This window comes from Convolutriloba macropyga, chromosome 5, assembly GCF_964194025.1.
Source record: "Convolutriloba macropyga chromosome 5, txConMacr16.3, whole genome shotgun sequence".
Lineage (NCBI taxonomy): Eukaryota > Metazoa > Xenacoelomorpha > Acoela > Convolutidae > Convolutriloba > Convolutriloba macropyga.
The window spans coordinates 18,264,157-18,281,116 of NC_134472.1; the positions used below are offsets into that span (position 1 = coordinate 18,264,157).

A 16,960-nucleotide genomic window follows, 5' to 3' on the forward strand; every position below is an offset into this window, starting at 1 on the left:
ATCTATGTGAGCAAGTTGACTATTAGTTTTAATTCCGGACATTTAGAGCAAGGGGAATTGGTTACGCTTCTGGTTAAATTATTTACTACCCATAACTGATTATGTTCATAAATTCGCAGACATTTAACATGTGTTTGCTTACGTCATTATAGCAATAAAACAAATGAGTCGCCTTTGGAAGTTTTTCTTCTGTAATCAGAAAACAGAAAGAATTCATATCTGAATTCTAAGAATGTCAAAAACAAAAAAAAACTGAATATTTTGAAAGCGTCTGCAATTTTTTTTCAATGATGGTCTGTGTGTTCACGGTCAGATTTTGCAAAACGCAACAAAATTTCTGAACGTTAAGCAACTTTCTAAACTTTTCTGCTGTTTATGGAGATATTTTAAATAGTATAGTCGCAAAAGTTTTAAAATGTCAACAAGTAAGTGCTAGTTTCTGCGTTAATTTATTCTTCACGCCACTTCAATGGTATCAGATTTAAATAAGACAAATTAAATTCAATTATCCCAAAGAAGATTTCTGGTATTTTTCAAATTTGCCGAATATGTCTTTTGAAGATAAGTGATGGTATTATCTAAACTATTTATAAATTTGAGTTTGTAATTGTTGATTTCTAGCGAGGAGTAAGTTGTGTTGCGTACCTGTGTGATTATAGTAAACTGAGTTGTCGGGTCTGCTTCCTTTTCCCTCGTGAACAATCTTTCCTGTTATCATCAACCTTTGTGAAAATAACTCTCGCATGTTTTGAAAATACTGATGATCTGTATATCTTAAAAAGAGATATTGATAGTTAATCTACAATTAACAGTGTAAGCACAATTGGCCAACAGGAGATTAAGTTGACAAAAAACGAGAAATTTAGCAAACCACTCAAAACTGAGAAGTCAAAGAGTCTCATTGACCAAAATATCACTAGTTTGTCAAACCATTATATTAGATTTGTGGTCGAATTTTTGGACCAAATTTTCATTTTTGGGTCATCCGCTCAACCGCTTGTTGGCCATTAATATTAATTAGGGTTAATCATATTATACTTGAGGGAAAGGGAACGGGTCCAAGTTGTCAATGTTGTGATTATTACTTCACTTATTATAAATACACATTTACTGCAATGAGTTTAATGCTTGATTAAATGCGAGTCTTTGGAGCAGCTAATCAGACCAAACGCACCAAATTCCCTTCAATTAATTGCATGTTTTTTGCATCGTTAACATTTTTCATTGTTAACTTAATTTAAAAAGCAGTCCATGTTTCTAACAATCCAGCTCCCAACCCCCTCAACCCGGTCCATATCCTTAAGACAGAAGTAAGATGTATCCTTTTGAGTTGTAAGCCACAAGTTCGAATTGATTCCAACATAGTGATGTAACCTTGCCTAAAATCAAGAATTTTCCGATTTTGAAATCTGGCACAGCCGATAATAAAAATGACTCTAGAATTCGGCACCGCAGATATCGGGCATTTCAAATTATCATGCGCGTGTTCCAATCACTGTGTTTTAATTTGATTCTTCCTTTTACAGAATCTCTGTTTGTTAGAACAGAGAATTTTTTAATTATTAGAGGCCACAATTCAGCTAAATACGATGCTCGATAACTTTTGAATTAAAAATGAAACAAGGCGGCTCGTTAATGTGCGTTCGCACATGATGTTCCGACCCGAGCTCATCTACATTTTTGACTAAAATGTCAACCAAATCAAGAGATAACAAAAATAGATGTTTGAGTTTAAAACAATCGTTATACATTCTATCTACTAATTGAATTACTAATGCCATGCTTCATTACAGCACCAACGTGACCTGACATTGAAGAGACTAGAAAAAAAATAGCACCAACAAAATTTTGGCGGCAAAAAATGAATATCTAAATTTAAAAGCACCTGGTAACAACGTCAAAATGCAGTCAGATAAAACCTTAACTACACAAGTTTACCTTTTACTAACTATACAGCAGATGAAAAGTTTTCTTAACGAGACTAGGTAACAAGCCGACAAAAAGAACGAACAGTGAGGCGAAACTTAAAAATTAATCAACATTTTTTGCACCAAGAAAATTCAAAAATCTTAAAAAACATTGGTTTTTAATAAAAAAATCCTTGATAAATTACTAAAAAGTCATTACAAAACCAAAAGCACCCGTCTGTGGTCAGACTATGCCATAGAAACAAACTAAAGAGAAACTCAAAAAATTACAAACGATTTGCGAAAACACAAACCTTTGCTACCATTAAAATCAATACCTATCATCTGAATATGTATTTTTAATTCAGTTGTTATTTCTGCTATTTCAGTTGAAGGATTTATACTGAAAGATTAAATAAGTTTACTTGGGCCACATTTAAAAACCATTGGGATCTGTTTTTACGCGATTGTTCTGAAGGAAGAGAAAAAGAAACGCAAAAAATGGCCATTCAATAAACGTTCAGAAAAACGAAACAACAGTGGCACATAATATCAATATATATGTTATTTCTTGAAATACACGAAATTCGATGGGACATCTGATTGATGAATAGAAGTTAAATTTGACGAAAGGAACCTATTCGCTATATACTGAATGTTTCGAGCAACATCATTCATTCAGTCCTCAATTACAAGCCTATGAGATCTGTGAGCAATTTACGGCTACCTAAAGAACAAAAACAGCGAACTCAGGAAAAAAAATTGAGCGACAAAAGGGTCGAAGGCATTAAAAAAATGAACTTTTCACTAAACACTCTTCAATTTTAAATTAATTTTTCAGGAGCAATGGGAAAACTTTTTTTATCAATATAATTTCAAAAAATCAACAAATATAAACAAATACATTAGACGCACGAAAATTGCGGGAAAACACGTATTATCAACGCCATTAAATTCATTAGCCTTCAACGGAAGCCAGTATATACAATAAATGATGCCTCGAGGGGACAATAAGTTTTTTTGCCAATCGTATTTCATCAATAAGACCTTACAACAAGTTAATGACTATGAAAACAACAACAGAGAGAGGCAAAAACCACAAATTCAGTAGAAAAGTGCCTGAAGAAAATGTCGAAGCAACTCAAATCATAAGCTCTTCCCTGAAAACTTTATTTATGATCCGTTGAACTTCTTCCCTAAACCAATAGGGACTCTCAGCAGTAAGATGATGTGATAAGATTTCAAAAGGATCGAAAAACAAAATAAAGTACCCAAAAAAAATATGAATTCTCGTGGCATTGATGTTTTAAAACTAATAGGTAGAAGATAAAACCGCTAACCAGATTAATTTTGGCTATAGTAGAACGGAAATAGATTCTGTTAGAACCAACAATGACCAAGAGTATTCACGAAAAAAAAATTAGGAATGGTTGAATTTCAAAAAAGTTTCGAAAAATTATTTTTAAACCCTTAACAGCCAGTAAACTCAATCTTTCATCGGAGCTCAATGACGATGCTCAGATATAACCCATAGGGAGGAAAATGATGTCTGTCATGCATAGATAGTTAAAAAGACATCACAATAAGTCTTATGACAGAAAACAATAACAAAAACAGCAAAAACTAAAATTCAGTAGAAAAATGCGAGAAGAAAGTGTCGAAGACAATTAAACCATTAGCTATTCTCTGAAAACTTTCTCTGTGATCCACTGAACGTCCTCTCTAAGCCAATTGGATTACAATAATCTTTGGATAATGTGATAAAGAGTTCAAAAGTGACCAATAATTCAAAAAATCCAAAAAAAAAATTAAAAAAAATTGAAATCTTTGTCATTGAAGTCATATAACCAATAGCTAGAAGATAAAACAGCTAAACAGAATATTTTTAGTTGCAGTAAAAAGCAAGTGGGTCCAGTCAATACTGAAACTCACTAACAGTTCAAGAAAAATTTAGGAATTGTTATTGTTCAAATAAAATTTTCGAAAAATGATTTTTATTTTAACAGACATTAAATTCAATAGCTTTCAACGGAAGTCAATAAAAACGCTCAAAGATGCCCCGGTGGCAGTACATTTATGTTTGTCATGCATAGGTATTCATTATGAGATCACAGTAAGTATAATGACTATTAAAACAACAAAAAAAAACAGGAGAAAACCAAAAAATCAGTAGAAAAGTGCAAGAAGAACGTGTCGAAGCCATTTAAACCATAAATTTTTGTTTAAAATTTTTATTGGTCATCCACAGAACATCGTTTTTAAGCTAATGGGAACTGTCAATATTTGGATAATGTGATAAGATTTCAAAAGTAACCAATAATACGTAAAAATCCAAAAAAAATTTTAAAAAATTGAAATTTTTTGTCATTGAAGTCATATAACCAATAGATAGAAGATAAAACCGCTAACCAGTTTAATTTTGGTTGCAGTAGGAAGGAAGAGGGTGCTCTCACCCCTGGACTGACTTACAATTCACTATAATAAGATTATGATTCTTTAATATTCAAAAAAAAATTCGAAAAATTATTTTTTAAGTCTTAACAGCCATTAGCCGCCCCCTCATTGAAATAGACATGTTCACTTAATGCTCATTATGGAACATATTGCACTGTTAGTCAATGAATCCCTACCATAGGACTCCAAAAAAAATAGTAAAACTTCAAAAAGGAATTCAAAATTTCATTCAAAATTACGAAAACTCAGAATCGAAGCCAAAAAAAAACATGAGCAATTCCTTGAAAACGACGTTTTTTGTTCATTGCGCTTCATTCGACTATAAAGGAGTTTTGTCATTAATAGAACGTCGATATAAAATGTGACTTGTCTCTAGGTGACTTAAAAAAGCAAAAAAGAGAAAAGTTTTATTAAAAAAAGGGCTCTCAATTAGAGTTCGATTTTTTTTGATAGTGAACTTCCCTATGAGACCAGAACTAGTCTTTCTATCGCCTTGCATTCAACTTTTACGAACTCAAAATTTATTCTTTTTATAGAAATTTGAATTAATGTTTTCGTAAAAAAGATCTTAGTTTGAAGAAAATTGTACTAAAAGTGAACAATCATGCTAAAGATCCCATTGTTCACACAAAACTTCAATCCTCGATAACTCCTCGAAAAAAACGAAATTCAAAAAAATCTTTTTACTTTTGAATTCTACGCTGGACCAGCTTTTTAATGATACCACTCACGTTTCTCTACGACGAATATATCGATCGGCCAAAATTCACTGAACAAAAAAAAACCCATTTGAGTATATAGTTCCTTCCCCCACAAGTGGGGTCGGAACAATTATTGGGCAAATAAATATTAGTTGGAGATATACTTCTGCTTGAATGGATAGATTATTGTAATGGATATAGCTTAGACAAGTCAAAGTTGAGAAGACAAAACAGCCCACACTGATTATTGATGTATAGAAAGTCGTCGTTTCTATATATGATTTACACTATGGTACCCAAAAACTATGTACAGCATGATTTCTACTTTAAAGTCTGATTCGTGTTACAGAAGCATGATTTCTGCTAAGGCGTGACAAAAGGTGTGCGATTTAGAAGTTTTAAGATTATTTTCTCCCCTAAAACAGAAAAGATGGTTAAACCGCTCTATCCTTTCACTGTTTGCCAAGTTCTTACGCTATTAGATGTCAACTTTTCATGGGCAAAAATACAAAAAAAAACTAAACTTGAAATCGAAATCCAGTGCAAAGCATGCATACAAACGGCCCAAAAAATTGAATGGAAGACCTTTTAAAAGACCACAAAACCTCTCTGCGGCGTATCAATAATACTGATAACAATTTCTATTGCAACGATATAATTTCCAGAGGTACAGTTAAACGTATTCTCAAACAATATGGAGTTTCTTTGACAAATGCTGCATAAACACTCAGTTTGAAGAAAAAATCAAGTGGTGTGCTTCCAAATGGTTCGTCAATTTGTTCAAGCAGCCTTTTTTTTCGGGCAGAATATTGTTGTTTCTGATCAAATGATTTTGTGCATCTCCAGCGACAAAATTGTTTGAAGTTTTTGAACAAATCGAACAAGAATACTTACAAAAGGAACACAAAAAATTTGAGTTACAAACGGTCACTTTTGTTTTGGGATACAATACAATCAGATGGACGGAAAATGATTGTTATGTGTTCAAACCAACCAAGCTAAACGCTGCCAGTTATTTAAAAATTTTGAAGAATTACTATGAAAAATATGCATTTTTGGGGTATTTTTTCCAGCAAGATTATGCACTTGTGCATAATTGAACATTATGGGTAATTTTTATCCGTGAAGAGAAGGAGTGGAAAGTATTGCAAGGGCCGGCATACAGTCCAACTCTAAATCCAATCGAAAATGCATGGGAAATGTTGAAGCAGCGATAACAAAAACTGACAATTTTTTGCGAACATTTAGAAGAAAATGGGTCTGAAATTTGGAATTGAAATTGACTCGAATATCGATAGAAACCTGTGTGAAAACTATATAAACCATGTGCTAGACATTAGAAAAGCTGAAGGTGTAATGATGCGCTATTAGAGAACAAAACTGAACTCAAAATGTTCTATTATTTGATTTTTGTAATGCTTTTAAAAAATCTGTAGATGTACGTAGGTTTTATGTACCTTATTGTATGTAAATCAGATACGCCGATACTTTTTGTCTTTAATTTCCCCGTCCTTTGGAATAGAAAAATTAATTTAACAAAGCGTTAGTTCAAAAAAGTTTTTAAATGCACTCACTATCGTTCATACTGGTGATTCAAATCTACTTTGAGTTCGCTCATAGTGCATATTTTACCTTGAAAAGAAATTGACAGAAATATACCTAAATATTTAAGAACTTTTTAAGGCCAGCCAATTTCTGTATGGCTCAAAAACAGTCAATCTTTTATTCCGGGGTACAGTTAAGAATGCGACTGAACAATTGAATTTGGAACACAATGACCGATTTATGGTACTTTATGTTGCATAGGTGACATCAAGTACTTAGAAGTGACTGAATACTATATATGTGCTATAGCATGAAAATTAGAAAATGTAAATGGGTTTTAACAATTCGCCGAAATCAGTTGCTGGCAATATATGAGCCAGGCATTTGTAATGAACATTGAGATGGGTAGAAACATGTTTACAAGTTTAGTGTGTGTTTGCGTGGTTGATTGGGGTGTATATTGGTGCTGATCAGGTTCATATAATTGGTCACCGCCGATAAAGTGTTCAGTACATTAAGGCTCTGGTTGAGTTTAGGGCTGGGTAGCAGTTAAACAATTGAAAAGAGTTTAACTACATAGGCACATTATGGAAATATGTATGTGTGGAAAATTGTTGGAAAAGAAAAGAAGGAAGAGAGAGAGAGAGAGAGAGAGAGAGAGAGAGAGAGAGAGAAATGTAGAGAGAGAAAGGGGGTAACAACTACTAATTTGAGAGACGTATGTCAATATCGGTGGGAAGATCTTGACGTGAAAAAGCCTCAAAAGCTGTCACTCCTAACCTCAATTCTTCTCTCTCTTACTTTTTCTCAATTTTTCAACTGCAATTTATTCCCTCTTCCCTTCACTCTCACTCACTCAATGCCAAATTGACCAGAAAAAGTCTTCACATCTATTTCACGTCTTTGCCCCATTTCCATTTACCCTTACCCCTGAACACCCCTCATGTAAAGATGACATGCACTGCCCTGCATAGATTGATTCACAAATACTACTAATTATTAGTGTCCGCAGTTATAATATTTGAAATCGTTGAAAGCCAAGGTTTTTCTTGGAAGTAAAAAGCAAAAGCAAACATTTTATATTTTCGTATTTATTGTCATAGGGGCAAAACTCTAAACCCATGCAAGAAATGCAATGAACTCCGTTGAAGGAAAAAATTTTTTTCATTGCTTTTTAATTGATACAAGAGCTGTAGCGTAACATATTGTCACATCAAATTAAGTTTTATTATATTGCAATTGTAAAAAAATTTCAATTATCTTTAAAATAAGCTGTGGAAACAAAATCCTAGACAAATTTTTCCAATTTTTCCTCCCGGAATTAGTTGTGAGAGTGTATTCCACTATGCTTTTTTTCTACGGCATAAAAACTCTGGTCGCTGAAATATCTTTTCAAAGCTAGGATTGTCAATTTTTTTGCGTGTATTACATATGTTTGTGGGTAAAAATAAACAAAAATAACAACTGTGAAATTATGTGAATTTTTCTGCTTTTTTCAATTGCTCGCCTAATTGCGAGCAATTAGGAGCAACCCAATATCTGTTTGAAAGTTACAGCTAATTTCTGCTCCCAGCTGTCACAGCTGGTCAAAAGAGATTGATACTATTAAATTTTCAAGTTTCAGGGAGGTTTTGAACTATTTCAAAAACTTTAAAAAGCTTGTTTTAAGATGAAATTGTTGTTTCCCAGATTATGCAAAAAATCAAGCAATTACTTGAGAAAGATCGAGCATAGCTATAGGAACTCATATGCTTATTGTTTAAAGCTTTATTATCATTGTTTCCGATGTAAAAACAATGGAGCTGCAAATAACTACAGTTTTTAAATTTATGATTAAAATTTGTCATAGTTTAATCAATTGTTTTCTCAAACCAAATTAAATATTTTTCATTCATTCTGAGAATATACAAAAATTTATATCATTGTCCAAATTCTAAGTATCACCATTCCCGTGACGTAACAAGTTTTCAAAAATGCGATTTTAAAGTTTTTGAAAGCTTATCAAATATGGAAATGTTTATATCTAATCATAGAGTACAAAAGGAATTTAAAATTTATTTTCTTACATCATTTTTTCGTTCATTCTCTAGAAATAATATTTCAATGGCATTTTTATCTATCATTCTGAAGAAAAAGTACTTCGATTTGGAAATTAGGGTATATCAAGCTATCATTAAGCACATTTTTAGCGGTCTGCTCTGGACCTATCCAAAACTATTTTTTCAGCGCATTTCCTACGTGTGTTGATGCCTGAATGTAGGAATAAAGCGTTATGGTCACGTGACATTCAAGTAATCAAAACCAGGGTAAATAAATTACCATTGTATTGAACAAAATACTTGATTAAAAAAATCAATATTTTCGAATGAATAATAAACAAGACAGAATACTTTAGACTACAATCTCTTGTTCTAGGGAGTAAAAAGAAAAAAAAACAGGGAAGCTATGGAAAAATATTGAATAACATTAAATTATTACATGGTTATTCTATAATAACTTAATATAATTAGTCATAACAAGAGTATCGGTTTTTTTAATTTGGTGTTTAGTTGCCTTATTTGAATGCTATACCTGTGCACGTAGAGATATGTTCCTGATTTGTATTTTATTCTATATGCATGATGTGATGGCTGTTGATGAAATTTAATCTGTAAATGTAAAACTACTCTTCCGCTTTAGTTTCAAATGTCATAAGAAAACCCATTGCAATGCTACCCCACCAATATCTATTGTATAATAATTCTTCTACTAAGAAATGCTTATAAATAGTGTAGCCGAGCCCCGATTTTCATGATTGGCTGAGACTTTTCCATATTAGCCCCTCCCCCCCCCCCCCAAAAAAAAAAAAGTTAAGCGGGCACATAGCGTATAACCGCCCTTTCAAATATAAAATATATCAAAATGGGGGCTATTATTTCGTTAGGGTGGGGGGGGGGGGGGGGGGCAATAATGAAAAGAATGACCTGGCTTTTTTGCAGTATTTTATTGGTTACTTTTGACATCTGAAACTGACTCGAAATTAGTTGATTCATTGTGTCCGTGGAGTGCGAATAAAACTGTTATACTGAACAGCGATTTAACAGTGTCATTTTTTGTGTTTCAGCCTGTGGGTTTTGTCATGTTCGATTCACGGTGCAGTGCTGAAGCAGCCAAACAATCTCTACAGGTAAAAATCAATCCTTGTATTTCATGTACCACCTCCACTGATACAGAATCGCCAAGAGTTTGTTCAGTCATTTTTTTTAATGCGCTCGCACTGTTCATAGAAGCTCAGTACTGAATCGAATGTTTGTCAGAAACTATAGCGCTGATTCAGAGTTTGTCCTGATGTAAATTCATTATTTGTTCAACTACATGGTTCCAAACCTCAATATTCCAAACCATGAATCTATATTAAGAACATAACTTTGATATTTGGACAATAATAACGAATTACTGAAGAGGAAATACTTTAGCAAGTGTTCCAATAAAAGCTTTGAAAAATTACTTTGATGGAACAATTTTGCTCTTTAATTCTTTTAAACAACTCTTAACCTCTCAAATTAATGCAATAATTGTCTTTACCTCTTTCAACAGTGCATTAACTAACCATCTTACTGTACAAATGTCCATTAGCCAGCTTTCCGATAAGGGCCAGTTAAGTGTCTTGTTTCTAACACAAAAGACAATAGACCAAAAAAGACAATAGTCTTCGTTCTTTTTTGTTCATTTCTAGTTTGAAGTGATCCACTCACTATTGAGGCTAAATTTTCCTCACAGCGTGAGAGGGCTATTGTGTCTTTGTTGGGAATCAGTGGGGTGGTCAGGAATCAATTTCCCCTCTTTCGGGTCCCATCCTCAAAGGGGGTTCCGCTCATCGCCAAGTCAAATTTGCAAAAGGCCATTTCTACCTCCATGCGACTAAATACATGAAAATATTTGACTCTATCAAGAGACTAAATTGCAGACTTGTGATCAGATCTTTAAAGGCCTGACTCTGTCCTATTGATCACTTCCAAGACTTCGACTTCTCGTTGTTGTTAGAGCAAACCCCCAGAAAACTATTCTTTTGTGTGAACGGGGCATATGATATTAGGGTAACGATTGATTATGTCAAAGCAATTTTTGTAGACAAAAAGCGAAAAATATGGACTAATTTTTTTTCAAAATTATTTAAACTTCAAATAAAACACTCGAAAGTTATATTTCTAAAGTCACCTGATGCTTAAAATTATGTTTCAAATATTCGGCGTCAAAGGAAAATCGTACATATTACAATCGAAGAATTACAAAATTTAGCAACTATGAAGCATAAAAAATTTTGGCAGAAGAAAAATTGATGCAAAAATTTAAAATCAAAGCAAACTTAGCCTGTAAAAATTTAACTCAATTCATGTGCAGATGATTGGCCGGAACACTTCAAACATCATTTTAAGCTTAAATTGGTCTCCACCTAATCAAATTTTCCCTAGCATCCAATCCTCGTGTGCCAATGGGCTTTCTAAACGATCCAGCTTGTAGCTTGGGGGTTTCATTAGCCAGGTAAAACCTTGAAAAATTTCACTATGGTTGATTTTTTTGGAACTTTTGTTTTAATTCAATAACCAATTCGAGCTGGCAAACTGCAAGCAATCACACTCATGAATATAAAAACATTACTATGAGTTTTTGTTCCGACCCACTTATAGTGGGAGGAACTATATACTCAAGTGGGGTTTCTTTGTTCAGACAATTTTGGCCGATCGATATATTCATTGTAGAGAGTTGAGACCGATATCATTAGAAAGCTCGTCCAGCGTTAAATATTAAATTAGTTTTTTTAATTTCGTGTTTTACAGAGAGTTATCGAGGTCTTGGTTATTGGAGCTCTTGGTTACTATTTCTGCTAAATTTTTCGAATTTGAGACTTCTATAAAACAAAAAAGGCTCCAAATAAGCTTTTATTTCCTACTTCGTTTAAACTTGAAGGAATTAGAGACATAACATCCGCTGCCACAGTTTTTGAAATGATAGCTGTGCCTTCGCTTCCTATGGGAGATTTCGGTAAATAAATTTCTGCCGGCTTTTTTTAAAAGAATAACCTAATAATTATACAAATTGCATGATTTATTTGTGCTTTATTGAAAAATTTCATTTGCTAATTGATATGTTTTTCAAATTCAAGGAAGAAGTAAATGTTTTTTATTGTACGCTGAGAAAAATCAGGACTAGAATTTAACTCATCATAGATTCTGACTACCAATAATTATTTGGATTATATTAGGACGCGGTCTTTTTTTTAAAAAACTTTTTCGCAGTTCTGTTTCTCATGTTGATTACTGACAAAAAATTCAAATCACGGCTCAATCAACGAAAGATCCTATTTACGAAAAATCAAGGCCATATGAAAACATATTTTGTCTTCAGAGAAAAGCTCATAGTTTTTACGGCTTTGACAGTGTATTTTTGTAAATTTTAAATGTTTTCTTTTTGTTTGGGATTTATTTATCATTCTTTTTTAAGCTTCATGACTACGCTTTACTAACTAAAGAAAAAATTGGTTCATAAAGAGCTGCTGGTGGTCCTATACAATGCCCTCAGTTGTCATCTAATGCCTCTTATGACTTTGAATATAATTGTGTTAAGAGAATGTTAGTAAAGGTTTGAAATTTGTCAATTCTTAGTCTTTTTTCTGCCCACAATATGCTTATTCTCATTTAAAACAGGGCAAAATTTTTTCCAAGTGAACGAAAAAAAAATTTATGTTGGTTCTCTTTTTAAGTAGCGCTGTTTTGGCTTTCTTACTACGAAATTTCATTAAAGATTCGTTAAATTTTGCAAATTTTACTGTATATGAGTTAGTTATTTATTCCCTTTTCAATCTTTCAAATTAAGTATAGCTCTCAAAGGCATTGATTGAATGCGGAAAACAAACACTTTTAATGACTTTCATGAATAGCTGATGGTTTTAACGACTGCGAAACCTGTCTCTCACAAAAACTATTGGATTTTTGACTTTACGTGTAAATGTGGTTCTTTTCGTTTTCCTACGGCATATGTTTGTCAATCAAAAACCGAAGTCGCTTCTATACATGTTTTATTTAATCTATTTACTGATTTTTGATTAGAGCTAAAAGTTCTATTGACTTTCAATAATTTTTTTATAGGAAAATAGTTTTTTCTTCACTGTTTTGCATATTATCCTGTATTTGGGGTTGTTATTTGTTCTCTCTTCAGATCATCACAGCTTAGATATTTCACACTGGCAATGAAGGAGTGCAAAAAAGAACAAGTTTAAAAACTTCAGTGTATAACCTGTAGTTTAACGGCTGCTCTTCAAAAATTTACTAGGGTTTTTTTGTTTTTGCCTCTATATGTCGTTCTTTTTGTTGTTATTCGGCATTATTATTACAACCAAAGACCTTGATTGACTCCACAAATGTTTAATAGAATCTATTTTCTGATCTTTTTTCATAGTCAACTGTTTTAAAAACTTCCAATTAATTTTTTAAAATAAATTATTTCTGTTATTCCCATTTCTGTACTCTTTGTCGTCAACAAGTAACTCAATGTTATTATTGACAAAACTCATCAAACTGCTGTTGTTCTAAACAATATTCCTCTGTTGGTTAAGCTTTGACAGATGTCTTAAGAGCGGGGGAATATGTTTTCATAAGAATTTCTTGAGTTTTCGATACTAGTCGATATTTGTGGTTCTTTTTGTTGTCTTTTCCACAAAGAACCTTTACCTGAAGACCAAGTTAAAATCTGACGGGACCAAAGCCAATAAATTTAATAATATTATTCCTTTCGTCAGTTTAATTGTTTTTGTTTTTTTTAATGCAATATAGATATAGTGGCTTCAACACTGCGGCTTCGATAAAATGTTCGTGAAATTTTGAGTTCTGTTCGTATTTGCTGTTTTTTGTTCGATGATTTTTTTTTCTCAATAAAAACAAACACAATTTAAGTCTTGAGCAGTTGCAAACCGATCTGTTTTTGCATTAATTTGAAAACTTATGGTTTGTTTGAATTTCTGAAAATTTCTCTTTTTGAAAAAATTAGTGGTTTTTTTAGCTTTGTCACTTTTATGTTAATTGCTTCAATTGTGTAGCATAGTCTCTGTAACAACAGATTGCATTTTTTTCCAGTAAACCATGATTCATTTTTTTAAATATGTTTTTTGGAACTAATGTCTTCCTGGCTTTCGGACTACGCATTTTCATAAAAAAAAATATGATTTTTGGATATTTGCTCAGTCTGAGTCTTTTTGTTTTTTTCCACATTATCTCATTGGGGGGGGGGGGGCAATTGGCGTTGAAAAAGTGCAAAAATAACTGTTTTCATTGTTCTCCATGAATAGCCTGTGGATTTAACGTTGCTGCACAGCGTTCTTGTTGCCTTCAATTGTTTTTTGTTTCGTTTTTGCTGTTATTTTTGCAGTCGTCCGACATTTTACGGATAGCGACAAGACTCAATCGCCTTTTATGACAGATTAATTCGCCTTCTTAATCAGCCCAGTCGATACGAAGTGGTTTCAACCAATTTGAAAATGGATGTTTTCAAAAAGGGAAACGTATTTTTGAACTTTCTCCTGTTTGCTCTTCTTTGTCGGCCTCTCATCGAGTTGCATTATTGATAGATCTTATATATTATCTAATGAACATCTAATCAAGTACATTTAGATCTAATCAATCCGATTAGATCGGGTTGTATTGGATTCTTTTTGCATTTTACTATCTTCTGTTTTTCAAATTTATTTATCGAGTTTTCATCGCAAGTAATGTTTGCTATTATTTGTTTTTGTGTTTGTCTTATCCAGTACTCTCATTGATGGCGCGGCTCATCGGCTCTCTAATGCAGCATTATTTTTTCACTTAATTGTTTGTTGAAGAATGTATGATTTTTTGAACCTTTTCTTTCTCTTCCTCATTTGGTAGACTAGTAAATCAAAACGTTGATGGGCGGGGTCGGAACATCATTTGCAAACGCACAATACCGAGCCTCCTTGTTTGTTTATGAAACTGTTTTTGTGTAGAAAAATGGTTCATGTGTTTCCATTTGATGGGTCTTTGGTGTCAAATCCACTTTATCATGAGCGAAGACAAACATATGGTCGAAAACCAATCAAACCTGAATAGTTAAATGCGTCAAAAATAAGATTGAAAAATTGAGATTAAAATTTGGGCTTCGTTGTTTAAACAGGACATATGATTTCTTCGGACGCTGATAAAGACGATTCGGTAAAAAATTGTTTTGCTACAAAAAGACATCAGTGAAAAACGAGGAGTAATGTTTCAGAATATTTTAATTGAAAATCCACTTTTATTTCAACCTTCAATTTTATATCAAAGCAATACAGGGCCAGGGAAACAGATGGAATGACATCGAAAACAAAAAATTGAGTTCAGTCCATTGACATCATGTTTTTTGACAATCAGATATGTACATGTCGAAAATGGTTTATGCTCACTGTTGGTAGCCTTCCAATTCCTTTAATGCTCGTTCCATTGCAGCATGGCTCTTCCATTTTGATACAAAACAGCTGAAATTTAAAAAATTGGGGTCTAAAAACAATTTTTGCCCTAAAACAATTTTTCTCTAAGGACTAAGCAGAAAGTTTCGTATCGACTTTACAGGTGGTAACGTAATCAGAATTCTCAATTTTGATAATAATTTTCCGATGTCTTGCAAGATCTTTCAATCCTCTTGAAAAATAAGCGTCTGGACTTTTCATCTTACAAGATTAGTGTCATTTGCAAGAATCTAACACGATCTTGCAAAATAAGTGTCGGGGTTGTCAAGGTCATTAGTGATGGTGATCAGGCTGCGTTCCCCAAAGTTAGTCCCATCTAACGACGAGAGGCTAAGAAGTGCAAACCCCCATCTATTCTAGAACTTCAACTTTCTTGCCCAAGATGCTTTTTTATTCTAAACATGCGCTCAAAACCTTCCCTTTGACAAAAACCTCCGTCTGTCCCACTACTGGCTAATCACAAATTTGCTCAAAGACTTAGAGTTGAATCCGATAGTACCGGCTTCTAGTCCACTCACTCATACAAAAACTTGACCGCTGCAACTATAGTTCGTTTCTACCGCAACTGGAACAAATACTGCAAAAGAGCGACTGAGCGAACAAAGAGCTTACTCTGTGATGAAGCTAGTAGTCGACTTATATTTCTACTTAATCATAGAAGTGCCGCTGAGTCATGGCCATGACTTGTGGGACATTGCCAAGTTGTGCTAATCGCATGTAAGCTTGCAAATAGCGCTCAATTTTAGTCAACGAGATACAGATTGATTTTCGATCTACTGTCCTAATTTTACCGTTTATGATCTATTGTCTGTGACAACCTCATGATAGCAAAATAAAGAATTGATCACGGTTTACCGCAAAAAACTTGACTTTATATCCCGCGATGCTAAGCGTATAGTTACCTCAAAAGTGGAAACCAAAATCTTTAAATTTGACTAGAAATGCTAGAAATATGTTTTCGTTGCATTGTCCTTTCGGTTTATTATCCGGTCAGATAGCAGAACATTATAAGCTTATGTTTTTACTACAACGAAGTTGCTTGAAAACGAGAGTATTATGTTAGTGTCAGAAAGGGAACTGGATATTTTCATTTCTAGGCAAAGGGGATGGTTCATCTCCGCAAAAAGGGGATTGTTTGGTTGTTTGGAGTAAACAACAACAACTAAACAACTTGTCCCCTCCTCTCCACCCAGCCAGTCAGTATACTTCACATACAGACTGTTGTTCACACACGTACATAATATAAATATATTCCTCAAACAGCCAGTTGTGTGAATGAATGATAGATGGATGTTGAAAACTTTACTTTTATGCCCAATGCGTGTAAACATAGGTGTCCTTAAAAACTAGCAGAATATTCAGAAAGCAGAACTTCTAAAATTTTCCATAGCAATATATTTGGGAACTGAAAAAACCAATTATTTAAAAATTCTTTAAAAACTAAAACATCAAAAAAATTGTTTTCAAACATTTTGTGAAAAGTCCTTTGAGTTGGAAAGTTGAAAGTTATAGAGAAGCTATACTTATAACTAAATTTCTTGGTTTTTATAGAGTTATATAAACTTATTTTTTATGTTATAAATACCTATTAAATATGAATCAATACATAATTTTGCGCTCTTGCTTGGTAAAGTTAGATTTATATAACAATAAACTGCGATTCAACCACTAGCCGCCAGTTTTTTCTGAAAAATACGAGAATTTTTTGTTTTCCAAACTGAATAATTAATAGGTAAGTGACAACAAAGTGTAAATACAGCATACAAAACGCACACCTTCACTGTTTGCATATCAAACAAAAACTGATTTTCAACGTTTTTAGGACTGACAAAATTTTATGCTCATATAAAACTGTAATG

General features: G+C 33.1%; 1 protein-coding gene across 3 annotated transcripts in view; it reads left to right on the forward strand.

Moving 5' to 3' along the window:
- Nucleotides 1–16,960, forward strand: part of LOC142339193 (uncharacterized) — a 90,238-nt gene that overhangs the window by 34,897 nt on the left and 38,381 nt on the right. For all 3 annotated transcript variants that reach the window (XM_075389000.1, XM_075388998.1, XM_075388999.1), the window contains one exon: nucleotides 9,711–9,773. In XM_075389000.1, coding sequence (XP_075245115.1) covers nucleotides 9,711–9,773 — 63 coding nt within the window. The remainder of the gene's footprint in view (nucleotides 1–9,710; nucleotides 9,774–16,960) is intronic.